At 42.2% G+C, this 19,529-nt stretch overlaps 1 protein-coding gene across 1 annotated transcript in view; it reads left to right on the top strand.

The window, feature by feature from the left end:
• LOC308295526 (netrin receptor UNC5C-like) overlaps positions 1–19,529 on the top strand; it is a gene marked incomplete at its 5' end in the record, with an annotated part of 164,968 nt that overhangs the window by 94,145 nt on the left and 51,294 nt on the right. The window contains 3 exons of the mRNA XM_080738578.1: positions 3,241–3,421; positions 7,151–7,318; positions 8,288–8,452. Coding sequence (XP_080594704.1) covers positions 3,241–3,421; positions 7,151–7,318; positions 8,288–8,452 — 514 coding nt within the window. The remainder of the gene's footprint in view (positions 1–3,240; positions 3,422–7,150; positions 7,319–8,287; positions 8,453–19,529) is intronic.

Genomic DNA, 19,529 nt, shown 5'->3' with positions numbered 1-19,529 from the left:
TGGGCAATGGAAGGCTGTAGTGTTTTGTTGCTTACCGTGAGTGGATCGTATTGTGAACGCAATCGGTGAACCATCGTGCAATGGATACGCACACGCGCCCACGTTAAAGGTAGGCAAAATCCTGGCGGTGTGAACCATTAGAAGGGTCTTAAAATAGCAGTAAATGAGTGTGCATTTTCAGGTCAGGGTACCAATTGTATCCAATCAAGTTAGAGCTTTCAGACAGGACACAGATTAAACAAGTGAAATTGGAAGTGATGATACAGAGAAATGAGCAGACAAAATTGGAAGTGGAACATATAAAAATGAAGCTGATAAATGGGTATACTGCTGAAATGTTGCCACCCATGTGAAAATATATTTCATGTTTATTAAAGAGCTGCAGAGATGGGTAGACCCCTGTTACTGAACAAATACTCTATATAAATGATTACCATCAGAATGTAGTGCTTTAACCTTTTAACAAAACACATTTTGTTGTAACCAAAACATATAATTTACTGTTAATTTAACTCCCTCCCCCCCCTTAAAGGTCCATTTGGTTACATTTATACCCAAATGAGTTTGACACTGTAATTATAGTGCATTAGTTCCTTAGTTTGTGCATTCATTCTACACTGTATACAATTTACAATTTACAATTTAGGCATTTAGCAGACTCTCTTATCCAGAGCAACTTACAATTAGCAGGTAATACATCAATACAATAAGCAGGTAATACATCAACATCAATACATCAAATGCATAGCAATATCAATCTAGGAAAAATAACGTAGGTAGTCCAAGCACATAATCAGTAAAGAACGCTATAAAAACCTAAAAAAAATACTATACTATCTTCCATGTATAAATATATAAATCCTGAGTGTCCATAAAGGTCAGTTAGTGCATTCTTTCTGTGCTGTACAATCCTGTTAATTTATCTCTGAGAGTGTGCATATTTCTTTTTATATACAGTACAGTATATACAGGTATATGGATTTTGTTACCACTTGTTATCAGATGCCTGGAGAAAGTCTTTGACCTTCTCGTTGCATCCTTCGAAAGGCGTATTCTCTTTATTGAGCAAGCGAAGGCGGTCTGCGGGTGTTTTTCACACTTTGACTTGTACATGTTTATGCTCCACCAACGCATCTGTCACAGAGAAGTTATTGTCAGGTGTACGAAAGACTTTAGATTAACTCTGAGAGTGTACAAAAGTAATCTACATTTTTTACTTTAAAGTTTCTACTGTAAAGGACACATGGATGCATCTTGCAAATGATACATTAATGAATAAACAAATAAATCCATTCTTTTAATTATCCTTGCAGTTTGAGAGCTGAAGGTCGTAACGTGCCTGAGCATTTTAACAGTTACAACAGGGGTCTTCAACAGGGGGTCCGGGACCCCTAGGGGGTCCTCAGAGTTACTACAGGGGGTCCTCCAAATCTTTGAGTGATAGAAACCTTTTTTTTTCTTCTTTTTGATATTAACCACTTGAACCCTAGTGTCCATATTCTGAGAACTTTAGCCAAACAAAACAGATCTACAAGCTGTATGAGCTTGTAGATCGTCTATTTTTGGCAAAGATCTTTGGTGTAGAGGGGAAAAAGAGCAGGCTATCTAAGTACAGAGTCAAAGGTCAGGTTTATTAAGTATTGACGGTTCAAGTGAAAAATATTTGAAAACACAAATTTACATGAATCCAAAATACACTGATGATTGTGCTGTCAAACGACGAAACTATATGGAATCTATGAAAAGGTTGTGGGGGTCCCTGCTTCATCTCTCTCTCAACTAAGGGGTCCCTGGCCTGAAAACGTTGAAGACCCCTGAGTTATAAAAGAAGAAACCTTTGTACTCAGTCGGTTGATAAGGTCTTCCGTCTACACAGAGCTGATGTATTGTGACGCATGGCATTCATGGTTTCTCACAGGAATGGGTGTTTTTTCTCCGCTGTATCTGTCAACCGAACCCAGCATACACACTGAGATTTACTGAAGCCCTTCATACTGCAGGATTAGCAAAACAATTCCTCGGTTGATGTTTGAGCTAGAATCCCTGTTGTTTCCCCCCCTAGATGATTTATCCCCTCCCACACACACACACACACACACACACACACACACACACACACACACACACACACACACACACACACACACACACACACACACACACACACACACACACACACACACACACACACACACAAAGCCATCAAAAACATGATCACGAAAACATCCTATTACAAGTCCATCCATCTTTTTGATATGTACTGTATACATCAGGTGCACTGGTTGAACAAAACAAGATTAGCACAATACTAACTTAATCCTCCTGCTCTCATCTCATACACTCTTTCAGTTGGTTGAAAAAGCATCACATTTTGAGGCCTTTCTTGTCTAATCTGTTTTGTTTTACGCTCGTGCCGAGATTGGTTTACCAAACAAGATTATAATACAATCATATAACTCCTCTCAAGTGGTGGTTTCTGTGTTTCTACCAGACTGATAGGGTAACAAACAAAGCACAATGCGCTTATTAGATTATGGGAATAGACAGTAAAATAGACCCTAGCAATATACACAATATACTGTAAACATTTTTTCTGTATAGGGTGTGCCAAATGTAGTTCTAAGAGCAAACACAGCCTTACACAGGTGTTCTGATTAGACTATAGCATTAGTTCCACGCAATCAAACAATTGAAACACCTGTGTTTTTACCCAAGAAATGGCCGCTAAGGACTACAATGACGTAGCCGCTGGCACACACTATATGTGACAAAGTCAGTAGTGGTTCATGTGGTTATAAGACATTTGGTGTAATTTCTGCATACTTCCATGCAAAACAGTTCAAACAGTGACAGTGGCAACATTTTATTATTCTTCAAGTCAAAAAGACAATATAAAGAAAAACTAGAAATACTGGTCTCGAGTTTTTGTTATTTATATCAGGTCGCACTATTGGTGGTGATGTCACCAAGAACCCTGCTGGGAAATGATTTCCTTCCATTTATATTACATATTGTGATGTCAAGTGAAGCATGACCTAATTGGACGTTATATTGTCCAATCAGAAAAGGGACAGAAAACGTCCCCTGAAGGCCTGAACTCAATGGACTTTTGCGATTACAGAGAAGTTAACTGAAAACAGGTTTACTTTAGGTGACATAAAGGTTCTCTGACCTAGAACAATAGTCTGGTTGCCTATAGCCCTCTGCTCACCACTCTCTCCCTCTCTTCCTTCCTGTCAGGTGGAATGGTTGAAGAACGAGGAGATCATTGACCCAGCGGAGGACAGAAACTTCTACATCACTATTGACCACAACCTGATCATCAAACAGGCACGCCTGTCCGACACTGCCAATTACACCTGCGTGGCGAAAAACATAGTGGCCAAAAGACGGAGCACCACTGCTACTGTCATAGTTTATGGTAAGTGCACAAGTGCACGTTCATATACACACTCACGTGTGTGTGTGTGTGTGTGTGTGTGTGTGTGTGTGTGTGTGTGTGGTGTGTGTGTGTGTGTGTGTGTGTGTTTGTGTGTGTGTGTGTGCGTGTGCGTGCGTGTGCGTGTGTTTCATGCTCGCAATTCTTAAACACTGGATGTTGTCATTTCAATGTAATACTTCTACTGTATGCTTTTTTTGCACAATCCGTTCTTAATGTAAATTAACTGAAAATGTTTTGCTGTGCTAATAATGATAATTAGGGCGGCAGTGGCTCAGTGGTAGAGTGGCCGCACAGCAACCGGAAGGTTCCCAGTTCGATCTCAGGCTTCCTCAGAGTTAAAGTGTCCTTGAGCAAGACACTGAACCCCTAATTGCTCCCGATGAGCAGGTTGGGGCCTTGCATGGTTTCCTCCGCTATGGGTGAATGTAATACACAATTATTCTAAAGCGCCTTGGATAAAGGCGTTATATAAATGCACCATTTATTACCAATTAGATATGAACATTATTATTAAGCCACAGTACAGTACTGCTGAACATAACCTTCAACCAGAAGTGTTTTTATTTCACAGTATGTAACATAAGGGAGCTCTTCAATATCAGACACTAAACACCATTCCCTCATCTCAATGTCTGTAGGCTTTTTGAGGAATTATCTCCTAACTGTGTTCAGCTACGTATGTCCTGTATGCATCACAATGAAGGGAATGCATTTTCTCTCAATTTGAATCGAATGCTGACATTGTGAATAGGAAGGCCATTGCGTCCTTCACATCAGTATTATTGATCTGGTTGGATAAAAGAATGATCTTGTGCTGTACCTGCCCTAGTCTATATGCATGTGACTTGAGTTGACCCCCATTTGTGAAGTGAGAGCAAATCACAAACCCTAACGTGTCATGGAAATGGGCAGATTTCAAGTTCATAGTCTTTTTCATTTCCAGCATGATGGTGCAATGATTAGGCTATTATTGTAATAAATCGGTGTGTATGTGTTTGTATGTATGTAGCTTTACTGTGGGTCACTGTCCACAACAGTGCATCAAATCACAACTCAAGACCATGTAACTTCTATCACTAGCTCAATCCATGTGTGTGTGTGTGTGTGTGTGTGTGTGTGTGTGTGTGTGTGTGTGTGTGTGTGTGTGTGTGTGTGTGTGTGTGTGTGTATAGCCAGTTGTAATGCAATGAGCACCAGCCACCATTTCATTTCTGGAGCAAGCATCCCTTGATTATACTGCACCACGTTATGAGAGTACTGAATGCCCTCCATTCTGCCTATAGTGACTGTAATATCCACGGTAATATAGTAATACATATTTGAGAAACATTATGAAACTTCATTCATTCCATTATGTGCAGAGCACATGCTGCAGCTTGATTCCATATATATTTCTAAGGGCACCAAGGAAATCTGGAAATTCTGTAAAGGAAATTCTGAGGGCGCCAAGGAAATCTCTTGTCTTTCAGAGTGTTCAGTGCATCCAGTTTTTATATTCAGAGCTGAATATAGAACCTCACAGAACACACACCAAACAGACACTCGTGGTGGAGAGGTTGTTTGGGTCTAAACATTAAGACTGAACTTAAAGAGGTTATGGCAAAATTTGACCGGTGTGGCCTGTTCGGTGATCTAGGTAGTGTTATCACACAGCTGGACCTATTTGCATAATATACTGTGCATTGTGTTTAACGTAGACAACCCATAAACCTTTTTTTTATTTTTTTATCCCACGATTTTGTAACCCATTTTCCCCCAGTGCCAGTTGCCTAAGCTGTAATCCTGGGCTCTACTCTCCCTCTGCCAACCTGGGGAGAGCCCCGAACTGAGCTCATGCTTCCTTCAATTTCTGTTTTTAAAAGATGCAACATTGGCTAACATTGGTTTGGTCTTGTTTTCTGTTTGCCTGCAACCGTAAAAACATGTACAGATACATTTAAATGTTTTAAGTGTCACATGTTCCATGGTTTTACAGTGTCAACTTCATGCTTGGCAGTGACTTAAAATTACTGTACATTTATAATGAAGATGAACATGCTCCACAATATGGGCTATGCTACAGAGCTTGGTACTGTACGAAAATGAATGCTTCTCCATCCATTCATAACGTTTACATGATGCTGCAGTACAGTACAGTGGGTAACTGGGTTTGCATGCGTCTGCGTGAATATTGTGTGAATATTTGCAGTACACCGTGGTACATGAACCGCATTTAAATGTATCTTCACTGCATCTGTATGCCTTGCCTTTCCTTTTATGTTTAACTATTATTTGACACTCTTCCAATGGGATACAAACCTATTCAGATGCTACCTAGGACTGTCCAACCATATATTCTCATAACCAAGCACATCAATCAGACAGGCCAGGACCCATCTGGCATGTGTAATTGGCTCTATTGCCATGCCAACAACGAAAGAGTCTTTGCCACCGGGTCTGGTGTTCCCTCCTCACCCATGACCCCATCCAATTAAATCCCACCAATCACACTTCACCTCTAAATGAAAGCACTTGGGTGTTGCCAAATGTCTGTGTAGCAGCCAGACGCACACAACAAAAGACATTTTAAAACAGCCGTAGGATTGGAACTATATACAACAAACTAAACATAAATACAAAAGTTGTTTAAAAATGTTCTTTAGAAAGGTACGTTTGCTATTTTTGAAAAGCTTAGAAGTGAGTAGAAAGCACAAAAGAAAGCAATAGTTTGGAGAATAGCCTAACAGCTCGTGTACTTTGTTGTGTAGTTGTCTTTAGTGCACGTCCAGCATGACAGAATGGGAGACTTATTTTGAGCTTTTGGACTCTGAGCTTTGAACGTTACTTTAAACAAACATACCTACACACATTTGCGTGCACACACCACACACAAGAGTTATTTTTGATTGAAAACCTCATGCTGCAGGGGCAATAGGGTACTGTACTGTAGGTGTTAGTTACACTGCAGTGAACACTTGTGTTTTAATGTGTTTACTGTACAGTATGTGTGCAGGGGAGTGTGTGGGGGTACATGTAGAGACTGGATGGATGGACACTGATGTAACTTTACCAAAATCGATTGTTCAATCTTTGGTTCAATTTTCCCTGCTCCACAAGAGCCCGGCGGACACTGTTGACGAGGAGAGGAGGTAAATCAGAGGGCAGAGAAACAGAACAGATATACTACGTTATATATAGGGTTGGAAGGGAAGAGAAGAGAATTAGAAGAGAAGCGAAGAGAAGAGAAGAGAAGAGAAGAGAAGAGAAGAGAAGAGAAGAGAAGAGAAGAGAAGAGAAACAGTGAAATAATAATGAAACAATGGAAGACCATAACATACCAATGTCAAGAGAGTGTGATAAGGGTCCCTCATGGCTCATTTCTAATTGGTCACTAGGAGAGGTGTGGGCAGTGCCCACTGGGCTATAACACAGCTGTCAGAGCAGGGGAAATTAACTCAAACACACTTTCCTGACATGTCAATTAATTATAAGTTCTCTCACTCGCCCCATGCCTCCTTCTCTCCTGTCTTAATTTATCTTTGTCTCTCACTTTTAGTCGTTGTGAATATATGTTTGCTGGGGGGGGGGGGGGGGGGTTGGGGTATTCACAAATTCAGCCCATAAAGCACTGTGTTTAATTTCATAACTTAAATAGATTTGATGTAACGCCACCAACGGTTGGCAAACCTTGACTGACCGATGATGAATGTACTTTGTCTCCTGCCACAGTGAATGGCGGTTGGTCGACGTGGACGGAGTGGTCAGTGTGTAACAGCCGCTGTGGGCGGGGCTTCCAGAAACGCACGCGGAGCTGCACTAACCCCGCCCCTCTGAACGGAGGACTGCCCTGCGACGGACAGGCCATACAGAAACTGGCCTGCACCACACTGTGCACCGGTACGCCTACTCTACTGTACAACACTATGCTCTACTGCAGTGGTTCTCAAACTTTGACATTTGAAGGTCTCCCCTTAAACTTTGACAGCATACAAATGGAACCAAATGGACCTGTTAGGGTCCATTTGGTTCCATTTGTACACTGTCAAAGTTATAGACTTGTAAGGTCCATTTAGACCCCCATAAAGGAACCTATAGAGAGTCCCTGGAATCCACTTTGAGAACCACTTCTCTACTGCACCACACTATGCACTCCCGCACTTCTCAAAGTGGGGTTCCGGGGATCCCCAGGGGTTCCAGGGGTGTTCTCGTGAGTTCTGTCCCAATTCAAAACTTTGCACCTAGCCAAGTTCAGCCCAAATGCCCGGATGTGAACTTGATTCACACACCTTATCCAGGATAGATTGGGAGGTGACTTGGGACAGCCAAATATTCCAGAATGCATTTCGCCCCAACCAGCAGCCATGGCAGAGGAGAAATTGTACAACAATTTGTTGTAAAACATAGTTTTAAGGAAATAAAGTTCAGGTGAGAGTTTAGTTGTTCGACCTCCAAATCTGCGGTCGATTTATCAAGACTACAGTACTTGAAAATTTGCTCCGACATTTTCGGAGATGCGATGCCCTGCTGTTTTGACTGAAACGCACAGCTCATTAGAGAGGTGAGCTGCACTGGGTGAGCATGCAGTCATCCCACCCTGGAGAATCTGATTTCAGACCCCCCCCCCCCCCCCCCCCCCCCATTGCGTACTTGGTATTGAGAAATGGTGTGAACAACACTCTGCTTGGTCTCTGTTTACTTTTTTCATGTATTCGTTTTTTTTGTGAGCATGTAGATCGGTATTTTCACAATTTCTGCCTCTAATATTTGACAATTTGTCCAGTGTTTAATTTGTCATTTTAGAGGTATTAAAAAGGTTGAGAACCACTGCCCTACAGTGACGAAATGCCTCTCTGCCTCTGTGTGTAGTGGACGGCGAGTGGACAGACTGGAGTAAGTGGTCGGCCTGTGGGACGGAGTGCACCCAGTGGAGGAGGAGAGAGTGCAACAACCCTGCTCCTAAGAACGGCGGGAAGGACTGTGACGGCCTGGTGCTCCTGTCTCAGAACTGTACCGACGGACTCTGCATGCAAAGTGAGTTCAAGAGTTATAGGCTGAACCCCTGCACCCCTGAACCCCTGCTTGTAGATCTGCTATTTTTTTAAAGTCGTGAAAATGCGTGCAAATCTTTGAATATTATGTATTTTTTAATTGAACATTTGTAACTAAAATTTTGCTTCTGGGGGGTCCCTGGAACGAAATATTTTGAAATGGGGGGTCCGTGGCCAAATACATATCATTTTGGGGGTCCTTCACATGAAAAGGTTTGAGCACCACTGACATAGAATCATAGGTTTTTCAAAAAACCTTAGAAGGATTTAGAAGACACTTATAGAATCGGGTCAAAAATATTCAAAGATTTGCAAAGATTTTCAAGATTTTTCAAAGAAGGGGGTCCTCTCCTTTTCTCACTCTGCACCACATCTCTTCACCTAACATAAGCAAGCTCATAATGCGACTTGCCGTGAGCTTGTAGATTAGCCGATAGTTCACCTATTTTCACCAAATCCCACCATGACCAGAATAGGGATGCTGGGGTTTATGTGGTTAATAAATAACCTCCAGGAGTGGGGCTATGGGAGATGCATAGTAAAATACAAGTTTTCACTTGTACAGTAAATGGAACAGTGATTTGGGTTATCGAACGAAACGGAGTTGACGTTGACATATTGTTCTACAGAATTCATTCCCATTTATATACTGTAACTTCAAGGCCACGTTTCATGCCTCCCCCTGGACGAGCCGTTTCACTTTTCCTCCTTTTCAAGTCCTGCACTTTAAATTCTATACTCTTCCTCTGATACTTCTGCCTGTTCCTCTCCTTCTCCACACTATCATGCTCCTGCAGATTGTCCCTCTGCCTCCTGCCTTCTATATCCTTGCTCCTATTTGCATTGTGGCGCTCCTCGTCCCATTGCTCTCACGCGCACCCTTTCTGCGTCCTTCCCCGGCACTTGTATTCTTCTTTTGTCACCTCCCGGGTGTTTCTTTTTTTTTAGCCCTCTCTCTACTTTAGAATCACACTCCTGTACCTCAGCACAACAATAGGCAGATGGCGGATGATTTATTATGTTCTTTTTTCTTTAAAATGTCACTGTGAATTAACTGCTTTTGTGCGCCGCCACCAACCCAAGTCAGAAGCACTTATCGGATGGGAGCTTTGCGTTGGGAGATAATGACAAATAATGAGCTGGCATAATTGGCCAAAAAGTCTCCTAAGTATTTAGTGATTTCTTTTCGACACCGATGAGAGAGGCAGTACAGCAATGTTACGTCCGCAAGGAGAATGCAGTCCTGAGTCGTAAATGTGGTAACTGTGGGTTTTTCCAAGACAACTTTATGTGTTGTTGACTTGTAGGGAAAAGAACGTGTTGTGCTCGGCGTAATCGAGAAACAAGAGTTTGACAGCTAAGCAGGGCGAAAGAGTGTGAGTGTTTGTGTGTGTGTGTGTATGCATGCATGCATGAATGTGGGGGGTAACAGGGAGAGTAAGTTGGAAAGCCAGATCATATACACACATAGTAATTGTGCCATCAATCCTAATTAGGCTTTACTCATACACTGCATGACAGCTACAGAGACATTTTCCTTGAAGAAAAAAAATATATATATTCAAGACCGGTGTCCCCTGCTGTCAAGTTTGTAAGATACCTGATGAATAAAGACAAGCTTTGTTCATTTATCCAGGGGACAAACTGTCACAATATCCTGCTTCTGACAATACAGTTTGCCTAGCATAATTATACATCCTACTAATAAACGACCAAATGTCCGTCTGTCCAATGTCTGATATACAAGGATGCTGACATCACTGGTACTAAACAAATCACTAATACTGCCTGCTGACTGTACTGCGCATGCTTTGCCATCATGGTAACAGCCGCATGCTGAAACAGTGCCCAAATTTGGAGATGACTGACATCACTGACGTCTGCGTTCTCCAACATTACTTCTGAGACTCCTACATTCAATCCCTCATACACTGTGCACTCCCCATAACCCAAACTGCACATAATTCGGAGCACATAAGTTCGAACGGGCAAGGACTAGCTAACCCTAACCCTAACCCTAATCTAATAAAGTATAGTATAGTACAGTATAATGGCCTTTAATAAGTTATCCATGTTTCCTTGCCTTTATGTGAAATATTGACGTACGGTGCGCCAGCCTGAAGCACTGCTATGCACTAAAGCATATAGTGTATCTATGATGCATCAGGAGGATTCCCTGAGGCCTGTGAGACAGAGCCATAGGATCTGGAATCAAACCCAGAGAGGTATAGATTTAGGCTCATTTCCCCTGATTGATTTTCTGTCTCTGAAACGGAACGCACAGTCTTGGTTTTATGTCTGCAGTAATGTTTCAATGGTTTCCTGTAGCAGGAATCTATGACTATAATTTATGCGTTTGTGCACGCGCGTGTGTGTGTGTGTGTGTGTGTCTGTGTGTGTCTGTCTGTCTGTCTGTCTGTCTGTCTGTCTGTCTGTCTGTCTGTGTCTGTGTGTGTGTGTGTGTGTGTGTGTGTATGTGTGTGTGTGTGTGTGTGTGTGTGTGTGTGTGTGTGTGTGTGTGTGTGTGTGTGTGTGTGTGTGTGTGTGTCCTTGTGTCAGATGTCCCCCAAAGCAATACAGCTACATGTCATAGCAACATGGATCCAGTGGCCGGATGAAATAATCATCCAATGCATTTTGCTCAAGCTTCAGTCATGTAGAGCCTGTGTGATGCTGAGTTGCGTTCCCGTGAACTCGTAGATTTGCTATTTTCTGTGCACGACACAATGCAATGCAACCAAGCACAACTCAGGGTTTAGCATTAATGAATTGGCCTAAAATCATGTATGTACATGTCCACTGTATAAAGGTTTTTCTTTTATTCAACTCTGACTCTGAATTTGACGTATCTTTCACAGCCAAGCCACATCATCGAATGAGACGTGAAAATAATGAGCTGTTATCCACGTCTCAAAACCTGCCTGTATACTTCGTTGAACGGGGTCTCCCAGGGGTCTATACTTGGTCCCCTCCTTTTTTTCCCCCACACCAAATCCTTTCGCCTGTTATGACACGCAGAAAAGGGATGCTGGGGCTCATGTGGTTAGGTTGGGTCAAACGGGTGTCAGTCTGTCCCACTGACCTCAGTTCCTTAGTAGTACTTAGTTCCTCAACACCGCAGCTTCAATGATAAAAAGTGGAAGTGAGAAAATAAAAGGAGGCTTTGCCAAGGCTTTCGGAAAGAGCTGCTCAGAAAGCACTTCCCTGCTCTCTCTCTCTCTCTCTCTCTCTCTCTCTCTCTCTCTCTCTCTCTCTCTGTCCGTCAATTCCCCTTCTGGTCGAACACTCTATCTGACTCGGTCGCAGCCTAACCCCCCCCCCCCCTCTCTCTCTGAAGTTGTCCTATTAGATCCTGAGTGCTGGAAATCCATTTGACCTCACTCTCACCCCATTTTGAGTGTCCCCAGTATGTGTGTGTATTTGTCAGAGTAAAAAGTCAAAGTCATGTGTTCGATTTATACTGTATATATATTCTTTTCTTTTCCCTCTATCACTCAACCTGTTTACATTTTACTGACATATAGATCGATCCCAAGCAGCCTCACTTAAGGATTTACTTTGTCATCCCACACAACGTGGTATTTCACTCAGTACCTATTATGATTGTTGCGGGGTGTGCGTGTGCGTACGCGCGAGAATGTGTGTGTGTGTGTCTGTGTGGGCGTGTGTGTCTTTGTGTAACAATAGTCTTCAACTCTGCCCGTTTTGCACAAAATGTCACAAATCGGCCTCATGGTGCCGCTATTATATCTTGCTTCGCATTGGTTGTACAATCAAAATCTTTTCACACCCCTGGATTCCGTGGATAATTCACATCACACATCACAGGTTTACAGGTGTAACACGGGGGGGGGGGGTTTGGTTGTTTCCAGAAAATTAGAGGGAAAAAAAGAAGGGTAAGGGAGGATACAGTTACAGTAAGGTTCATGAGCATAGCAGCTGGTATACACTGTACTGTACATGACATAGACATTAAGCTGCGTGGCCACGGTTGCGCAGTCGGTATCGCTGTCGCCTCACAGCTAGAAGGTCTTGGGTTCGATTCCCGCCGAGGGACACTGGTTGCGCGTTCTCTCCTCCGCATCATCTGCGCCCTCACCCTAGGTGGAGTTGACGAAAGGGCCTTTCTGTGTGGAGTTTGCATATTCTCCCCGTGTCTCCTAGGGTAGATACCCTCACAAAAACATACAGTAATCTCTCTATAATGCCTCCCCCTGACCAGCCGGGGCACCTGATGGAGGGGAAAGGAACTGGTTGGAATAACGTGTTCCTTCCACGCGCTACGTCCAACCGGGGAAGCTCCCATGTAATCAAGATGTATCCGTATTTCTCATATTCCAAAATACTTTTCCAATTGTCTACAACTGCCTTCCAAAGTTTGCAGGCCCTGGGCAGGCAGCCTGGTGGAGACCTGCGCTCCAAGACGCACACTGTTCTAGTTCATGTTTTCATTTTCCTCTCACTCACTCATCTTCAGTGATGTTACTAGGTTTTCAATGTAATGGGTCCCGGGACCCACAGGTGGTCATTCAAATGGGTCCCAGAAAAGTTTTATGAGTCTTCAATATAAAGTTTACGCGCGCAAAATGACGTCGGACGTCGGTGGAATCAAAACATTGACGTTTCTATTGCCTGTTTAAGACTTTCTACGTGGATGTTATTTGTGTTAACGTAGGGTAAAGTAGGATGCTTTCACCCATGAACAATGGTGGTGTCTGTGGACATTCTTTTTTCTTTTACCGCGACGCAGTAAATTATTTTAACATGGACTCCAATGGAGGCGCATCCCCGGGACCCCAGGACCATGACATGAATGAGTCCCTGGGTGACTTGAATGAGTTTTTGATGCGGGATGCGCACGTAATGACATCACTGCATCTTGTTTCTTTTTCTGTGAGTTTGTTCATTCACATCTTTCTGTCAATTTTCCTTTCTTTTTGCATAAATGCTTGTCTGCTTGTTCTAAAATCACTTGTGTGTCATTCATTTCAGTCATAATTATGTTTGTTTTATGAATGATTTATGTTCTGGATGACACATTGCCCCCTACCATCTCTTTTTCATTAATAATTTGATTTAGTGATTTGAAATTTGAAGCAAACAGTAGAGAATTAAAAAGAAAAATATATATATATTTTCACATCTTTACAGTTATGTGTGTTTGGGTGTGTATGCCTGAACAAGTGTGGGTCTGGGCTTTACCCCACTTAACCGTGTCCATGTACCCTGTATTCAGTAAGTCTCACCAGGTCGGTGTGTTGCTTTCCTTTATCAATTATACACCAACGCTTCAATTATACATCAGAACATCAGCAGAGCATCCCTGTTGTAGACCCACAGTCTGCTCCCTGAACATCAGCAACCATGCCTGTGCTGTAGACTCACTACCTGCCCTTGCTAAGTGAACCACTCAACACAAGACTACACTAAAGTCTGCAAGATATAATGAAAGTTTCAGATAGTTTACCCTTTTGTTCTCAAAATAGTAGTCTTGGTGCCTTGGTGTTTTGTGTTTGTTTGAGATTCATTTCATTTTGTGTTCATCATTCTCTCTCCTCAATCCATCTCTCTTTCACAATCTCTCTCTCACTCTCACTCTCTCTCTCTTTCTCTCTCTCTCTCTCTCTCTCACTTCCAAGGTTCTTTGTTTCAGATGTCCACTGAGGCAAAAGAAAAGAGTGATGTTGGATATACATGTGAGTTAATATTTTATGTTTTGCCACCTTTTCATGTTCTTTCTTCTCCTCCCACTCATGCCATTTCAACTTTGTTGTTGCTTTATTCTTGGACTTGGAGTCTCATCATGCAGGTCTCATTGTGATTCATTGTCACCTATAAGTAGCGATTTGCTTTGTTCATGACTTCTCATCTTGTTTTTGCACTACAAAACAAACACCAGGTTCTATTTATTGTCTCCGCCAGGCCGAAAGGCATGGCCGAGGGAGACTATGTTTCTGTGTGTGTGTGTGTGTGTGTGTGTGTGTGTGTGTGTGTGTGTGTGTGTGTGTGTGTGTGAGTGTGAGTGTGAGTGTGCGTGTGTGTGAGACCGTCTAGACCAGGGCTACTCAACTTCAGATGGCTCAGGGGCCACTCAGCAAAATACAAAAAGTCCAAGGGCCGCAAGCTAAACATGATGATCCTATTTTGGACGTTTAGCCAATGATTTTGTAACACACTACATTAGTAGTCTAAAAATTAAGACACACAGCAAACAGCCACATTTACATCTATAAGTCCAAACCTCATTGAACAAAAATATTATCATGGATGACTAATGATGAAATTATGAAGTTTCTTCTTTTGGAACTAACAAAACAGCAAAAATGTCTTGTATAGAACAAGAAAAAAATCGTTTCCTAGTGGTTTTGGAGAGAAACTAAAAAAAATACATCAGAATTATTTTGTCCACACTGAAAGTAGACAAAATATATTTTTATTGGTATGACCAAGAGGGCATGAGGGGCCGCATAGACATGCCGTAGGGGCCGCATGTGGCCCACGGGCCGCAGGTTGAATAGCGCTGGTCTAGACTGTTTATTACCAGCTAATATCCAGCACCCTTGGCCCGGTCGCTGCCAAACTGCACACACTCTCCCTGGGTGCCAATTAATTTTAGATAGGCCTGTTATAGTGTCAATCCATCCTGATTGGCTAATATTGACATTTAAAGTTTGTAGGGGTGGCCCGTTGTGAACAAAATGTTGCAAATCATGAACGCAGTATTCAATTGCAGTGAAACTGTGCACGCATATTTCCACTAGGCTGAGGAAGAAATGTCACTTGAAAATGTTCAAATCAGCCTCATGGTGGCACTATAACTGCTACTGGATTTTTCGAATCTGCCTTTTATAGCACCACCAGGCGGTTGACTTATGTGAAACAATTTTTTTATATTATATTAATCACCGATCATCCGATTTTTCATATTCTATCATGGTTGGCTAAGATAAGATTGACATCTAAAGTTTGAAGAGCCTACATATTATTCCTATACAATCTCTTCATCACCATTCAACCCTCAACATGTACATTTCACACACCTGGACAATCACTCAATACTAAACAATGACGCCCACAACAAACATTCCTGACCTGGCGGAGACCTGACTTTTTCTAGTTAGTATTATTTTCATTTAGACAAGGGATGTGTCATGGGAGTTACATTGTCTGACAGTATGTTTGAGGCACAAGTAGTTGTTTTTATGGTTTAATGAGTACAGTGAAACAATAACAATATACCATGTATTGTTGGACATCTTCAGGGAACTAATCATGAACACCTACAGTTTACAGTTTAGGCATTTAGCAGACGCTTTTAATTCAAAGCGACTTACAATAAGCAAATAAACATCACAATAATAAACAAGATTAAGTGTCAGTACATCAACAGCAATATAACAAATGTGAATGAATATATATCTAGAAAAAAAAACTATATAATCCGTAAAAAAAAAGGTTTCTAAAAACCTAAAAACAAATGCTAACTAGCTTCATGTATGGTCATTGATTTTTCCAGTAACCTACAGTAACATCCTTGCTATTTCTAACTTATATTAATGTAATGAACAAAATATCTTGCATTATTTTGCATTATTTCAACCACTTACCTATCAGACGCTTATGATGCTCACAAACAGAGAATATCTGTACACAAACGGGAAAGCACACACAAGTTCAGGATTAACATAAAAATGCTCAACATTTTTTCTGAGTTTGAAGAGGGTTGCAGCCATGTAGGTGCAGGAGCAGGTGAATTAACTGGGAAGATTGGAATGTGCATCATTACCGGGTGGTAAAAACGAGTGTCTTCGGAGAGGAGATGGGAAAAGGAAGGCACACCATCACCTGAATAAGGCAAAGGGTAGACTGACAGGTGTCTGGTGAAAACCCTTAATCATTAGCATAGGGAATGAAAAAAATAAATGCCTTACTTGCTATCCTGGTCCTGCTACATTTGCATCCACCTCTTCCTCCCTCCCCCAATGCCCCACTCTATCCGCAATTGAAGACTATAATCCGGGACTTATTTTAATGAATAAAACATTTGATGGTACAGTAGAATATGTTTATACAATATAACTAGCAGTGGTTGGAGGTGGCCTCCTTACTTCCATTGAAAATTGTAGACCCACATAATATATTGCACTCCTCTGCAGTCAAAGCTGTCCTCGCGCATTATATTTATTGTTTGTTATTGACATGCTTTCGCTCATTTCTCTCATTGAGATAAGCGGCTCTCCATTTACTGTATCTTCAGAGGGTCTGTGGGAGTCTATGGTGCTTGCCTGTACTGTATGTGTTTTTTTAAATGCAGCTGTTAATCCTTTCATTCTTTCCTGGAAATACAAATCACATGAACATCTATGACAAACTACTACCTAAAACTACGGGGGCACGTTGATGCAGTCGGTAGCACTGTCGCCTCACAGCTAGAAGGTCCTGGGTTCGATTCTCGCTGGGGGATGCTGTGGGCGCTGGGGGCGTGTTCTCTCCTCTGTGTCATCAGCGCCCGCACACCCTAGGTGGGGTTGGCGAAAGGGTCTTTCTGTGTGGAGTTTGCATGTTCTTCCCGTGTCTCCTAGGGTAGATACCTTCACAAAAACATGCAGTAATCCTGGTATCTATAATGCCTGGCCAGCCGGGGCGTCTGATGGAGGGGAAAGGAACTGGTTGGAATAACGTGTTCCTTCCACGTGCTACGTCCAACCGGGGAAGCCCCCCCTGTCAGGTGATAAGAAGCGGCATGCTCACTCCTCATACACTGAAGGAAGCATGAGCTCAGTTCGGGGCCCTCCCCAGGTTGGTAGAGGGAGAACAGAGCCCAGGATTACAGCTTAGGCAATTGGCATGGGTGAAAAACTACTTTTGTAAACTGTTATATGCTATATGACAATAAAGTTGAATCTGAATCTGAAGGTGACACAAGCCCCTGTGCTACTCTCAAAGTGGATTCCAGAGACTCTGTGGGTTCCTTTATGGGGGTCTAAATGGACCCATTAAAGTCTGTAACTCTGAAAGTGTACCACTGGTATATCATTTGGTTCCATTTGTACACTGTCAGAGTTATGGGGAGACCATGAACTTTGAAAGTTTGAGAAACACTGGTCTACAGCGTGCAGTATTCAGAGGGGTCACTGCCTGGTTCACATCCATGTCTCCAAGTGTCCCTGAGCAACACCCCTAACTGCTCCTCCTCATAACCATCTGAGCAGCCATCACCTGTTTGAAGCTGGAAAATAACTTTCCCCTGCAGGACTAGTAAGGTAATCAAAAAGGTTTAAATGCCAATAAAGAAATATAATATATATTCTCATTTGGCTGAACATAAAATAACGTTTTCCCTAAATTTGCATTCGCACTTACTGTCCATAAATCATTTAACACAATTCTTGATGAGAGAAGGGAAATCTCTGGCTGTTTCAGTTTTGTATCTGCGTTTAGTGCGTTGCACGAAAAGACAGCACGGACAGCAGGCACGTACATGTACTGTATGCCTGAGTTATTGGCAATGTGCTGTGAGCCTTGTTTATCTTACATTTTGGGTGCATGACACCGGCTTGCAACCAAGAATAAACTAGAAAGGCAGTACTCCGCGGAGGTTGGACTGCCTACCCAGGGCTGTGTACGTCATGGGCTGCAGGCGTCAGGACCCGAGGAAGCAGCGAGAGGAAATGCATTGCCCATTGTGGTTCAACGTTTTGCCTTTGTGGTGGTGGTGGTGGCCTCTATGGGCAGAAGTGAATGTGCTTTGGAAGGTGTGCTCTATAGCAGTGGTTCTCAACCTTTTCAGGCCGCTACCCCCCAAAATAATCATATTTTAACTGGGGTCCCCCCACCCTGACGAGCACTTGGAGCTGAGGCATTACATTTAGTATAACTTGGTTCTGTTGTGAAAAAAGCTGATCTACATGCTCACAACGCCTCGCAACTAGATCTTCTATTTTCACAATTTCTGCCTCTAATAATTGACAATTTGGCCAATGTTTAATTTGTCATTTTAGAGGTGTTAAAAAGTCCTTAAATCGTCACTTCAGAAAAGTGCAGCTACACTTAAACTTTATGTTGGTTTGTTTACTGTTGAGTGATGTAAAACAATGTTACATATTAAGGCTTAAGCCAATCATCTGGGGATCCCCCAAAATAATTTGGGGACCCCCCTGGGGGTCCCGACCCACAGGTTGAGAACCACTGCTCTATAGCAGTGGTTCCCAAACTGTGGCCCTTAATTTTTTGGTTTCCGACATTTAGTTTTTAATTATTATTTGAAAAAACACGTCAGCTTAATTTCACCGTAATTAAGATATTCAATAGAAATGTGTATATTTGCTACATTTAGCTATACTGTATGTCCCTGAACTTCACATGAAAACTGCTGTTGGGAGAGGGGGCCCGGAAGCTATTTCGCGACCGGCACAGCTGACTTTTGTTTTGTTTGATGAGACCCGTTCCATAATACTAATTATCATCACGGGTATCAATAGCTATTTCAACCAATCAGATTGCTTCGTCGGAAATACATGGTGTAGAATCGTTTATATTCAACAACCTTTTATTTTGACGTTGAGAAAATAAGAATTACTGCATGTGTTGTCAGGGTCCCTGACACAGAAGTGTCTTTGTAAGAAGAGTAGTTGAGGCAGGCTGGCAAGGGTTTTCATGTCCCTATGAATGAAAGGTTGTTGTTGTTTTTTTGAGCACCTGGCTAAGGGCACAAGCTTTTATTGTTTGTTTGTTCTTTCATAAATAATTAGTTGAGAGTTAGTTCATTCAGCCTGGGATGCTATTGAGAGATTGAATGAAAAATAGGACTGTGTAAAAGCCACAAGTGGATTTGTAGGTATAATTATTTCCTTGGTGTAATGGACAAACTACAGTCATGGCATCTACAATATATTTTTAATATCAGGTTAGCTACATGATGCCTTGTTTCGATATTGACGCATTTGGTTGACAAAGTTAGACAGGGTAGGAAAGCCCTTCCCTTATTCTCCTCCCTCCAGTCATCCCATCCTTTTGAACAACTGAGCCTGCCAGGTGCCAGGACCACGGTGGCTTTTTCA

The sequence above is a fragment of the Nannobrachium achirus genome, assembly GCF_963921795.1.
Source record: "Nannobrachium achirus genome assembly, chromosome: 12".
Lineage (NCBI taxonomy): Eukaryota > Metazoa > Chordata > Actinopteri > Myctophiformes > Myctophidae > Nannobrachium > Nannobrachium achirus.
The sequence above is the reverse complement of the archived record's forward strand: the minus strand, read 5'-3'. Positions and strand labels throughout refer to the sequence as shown.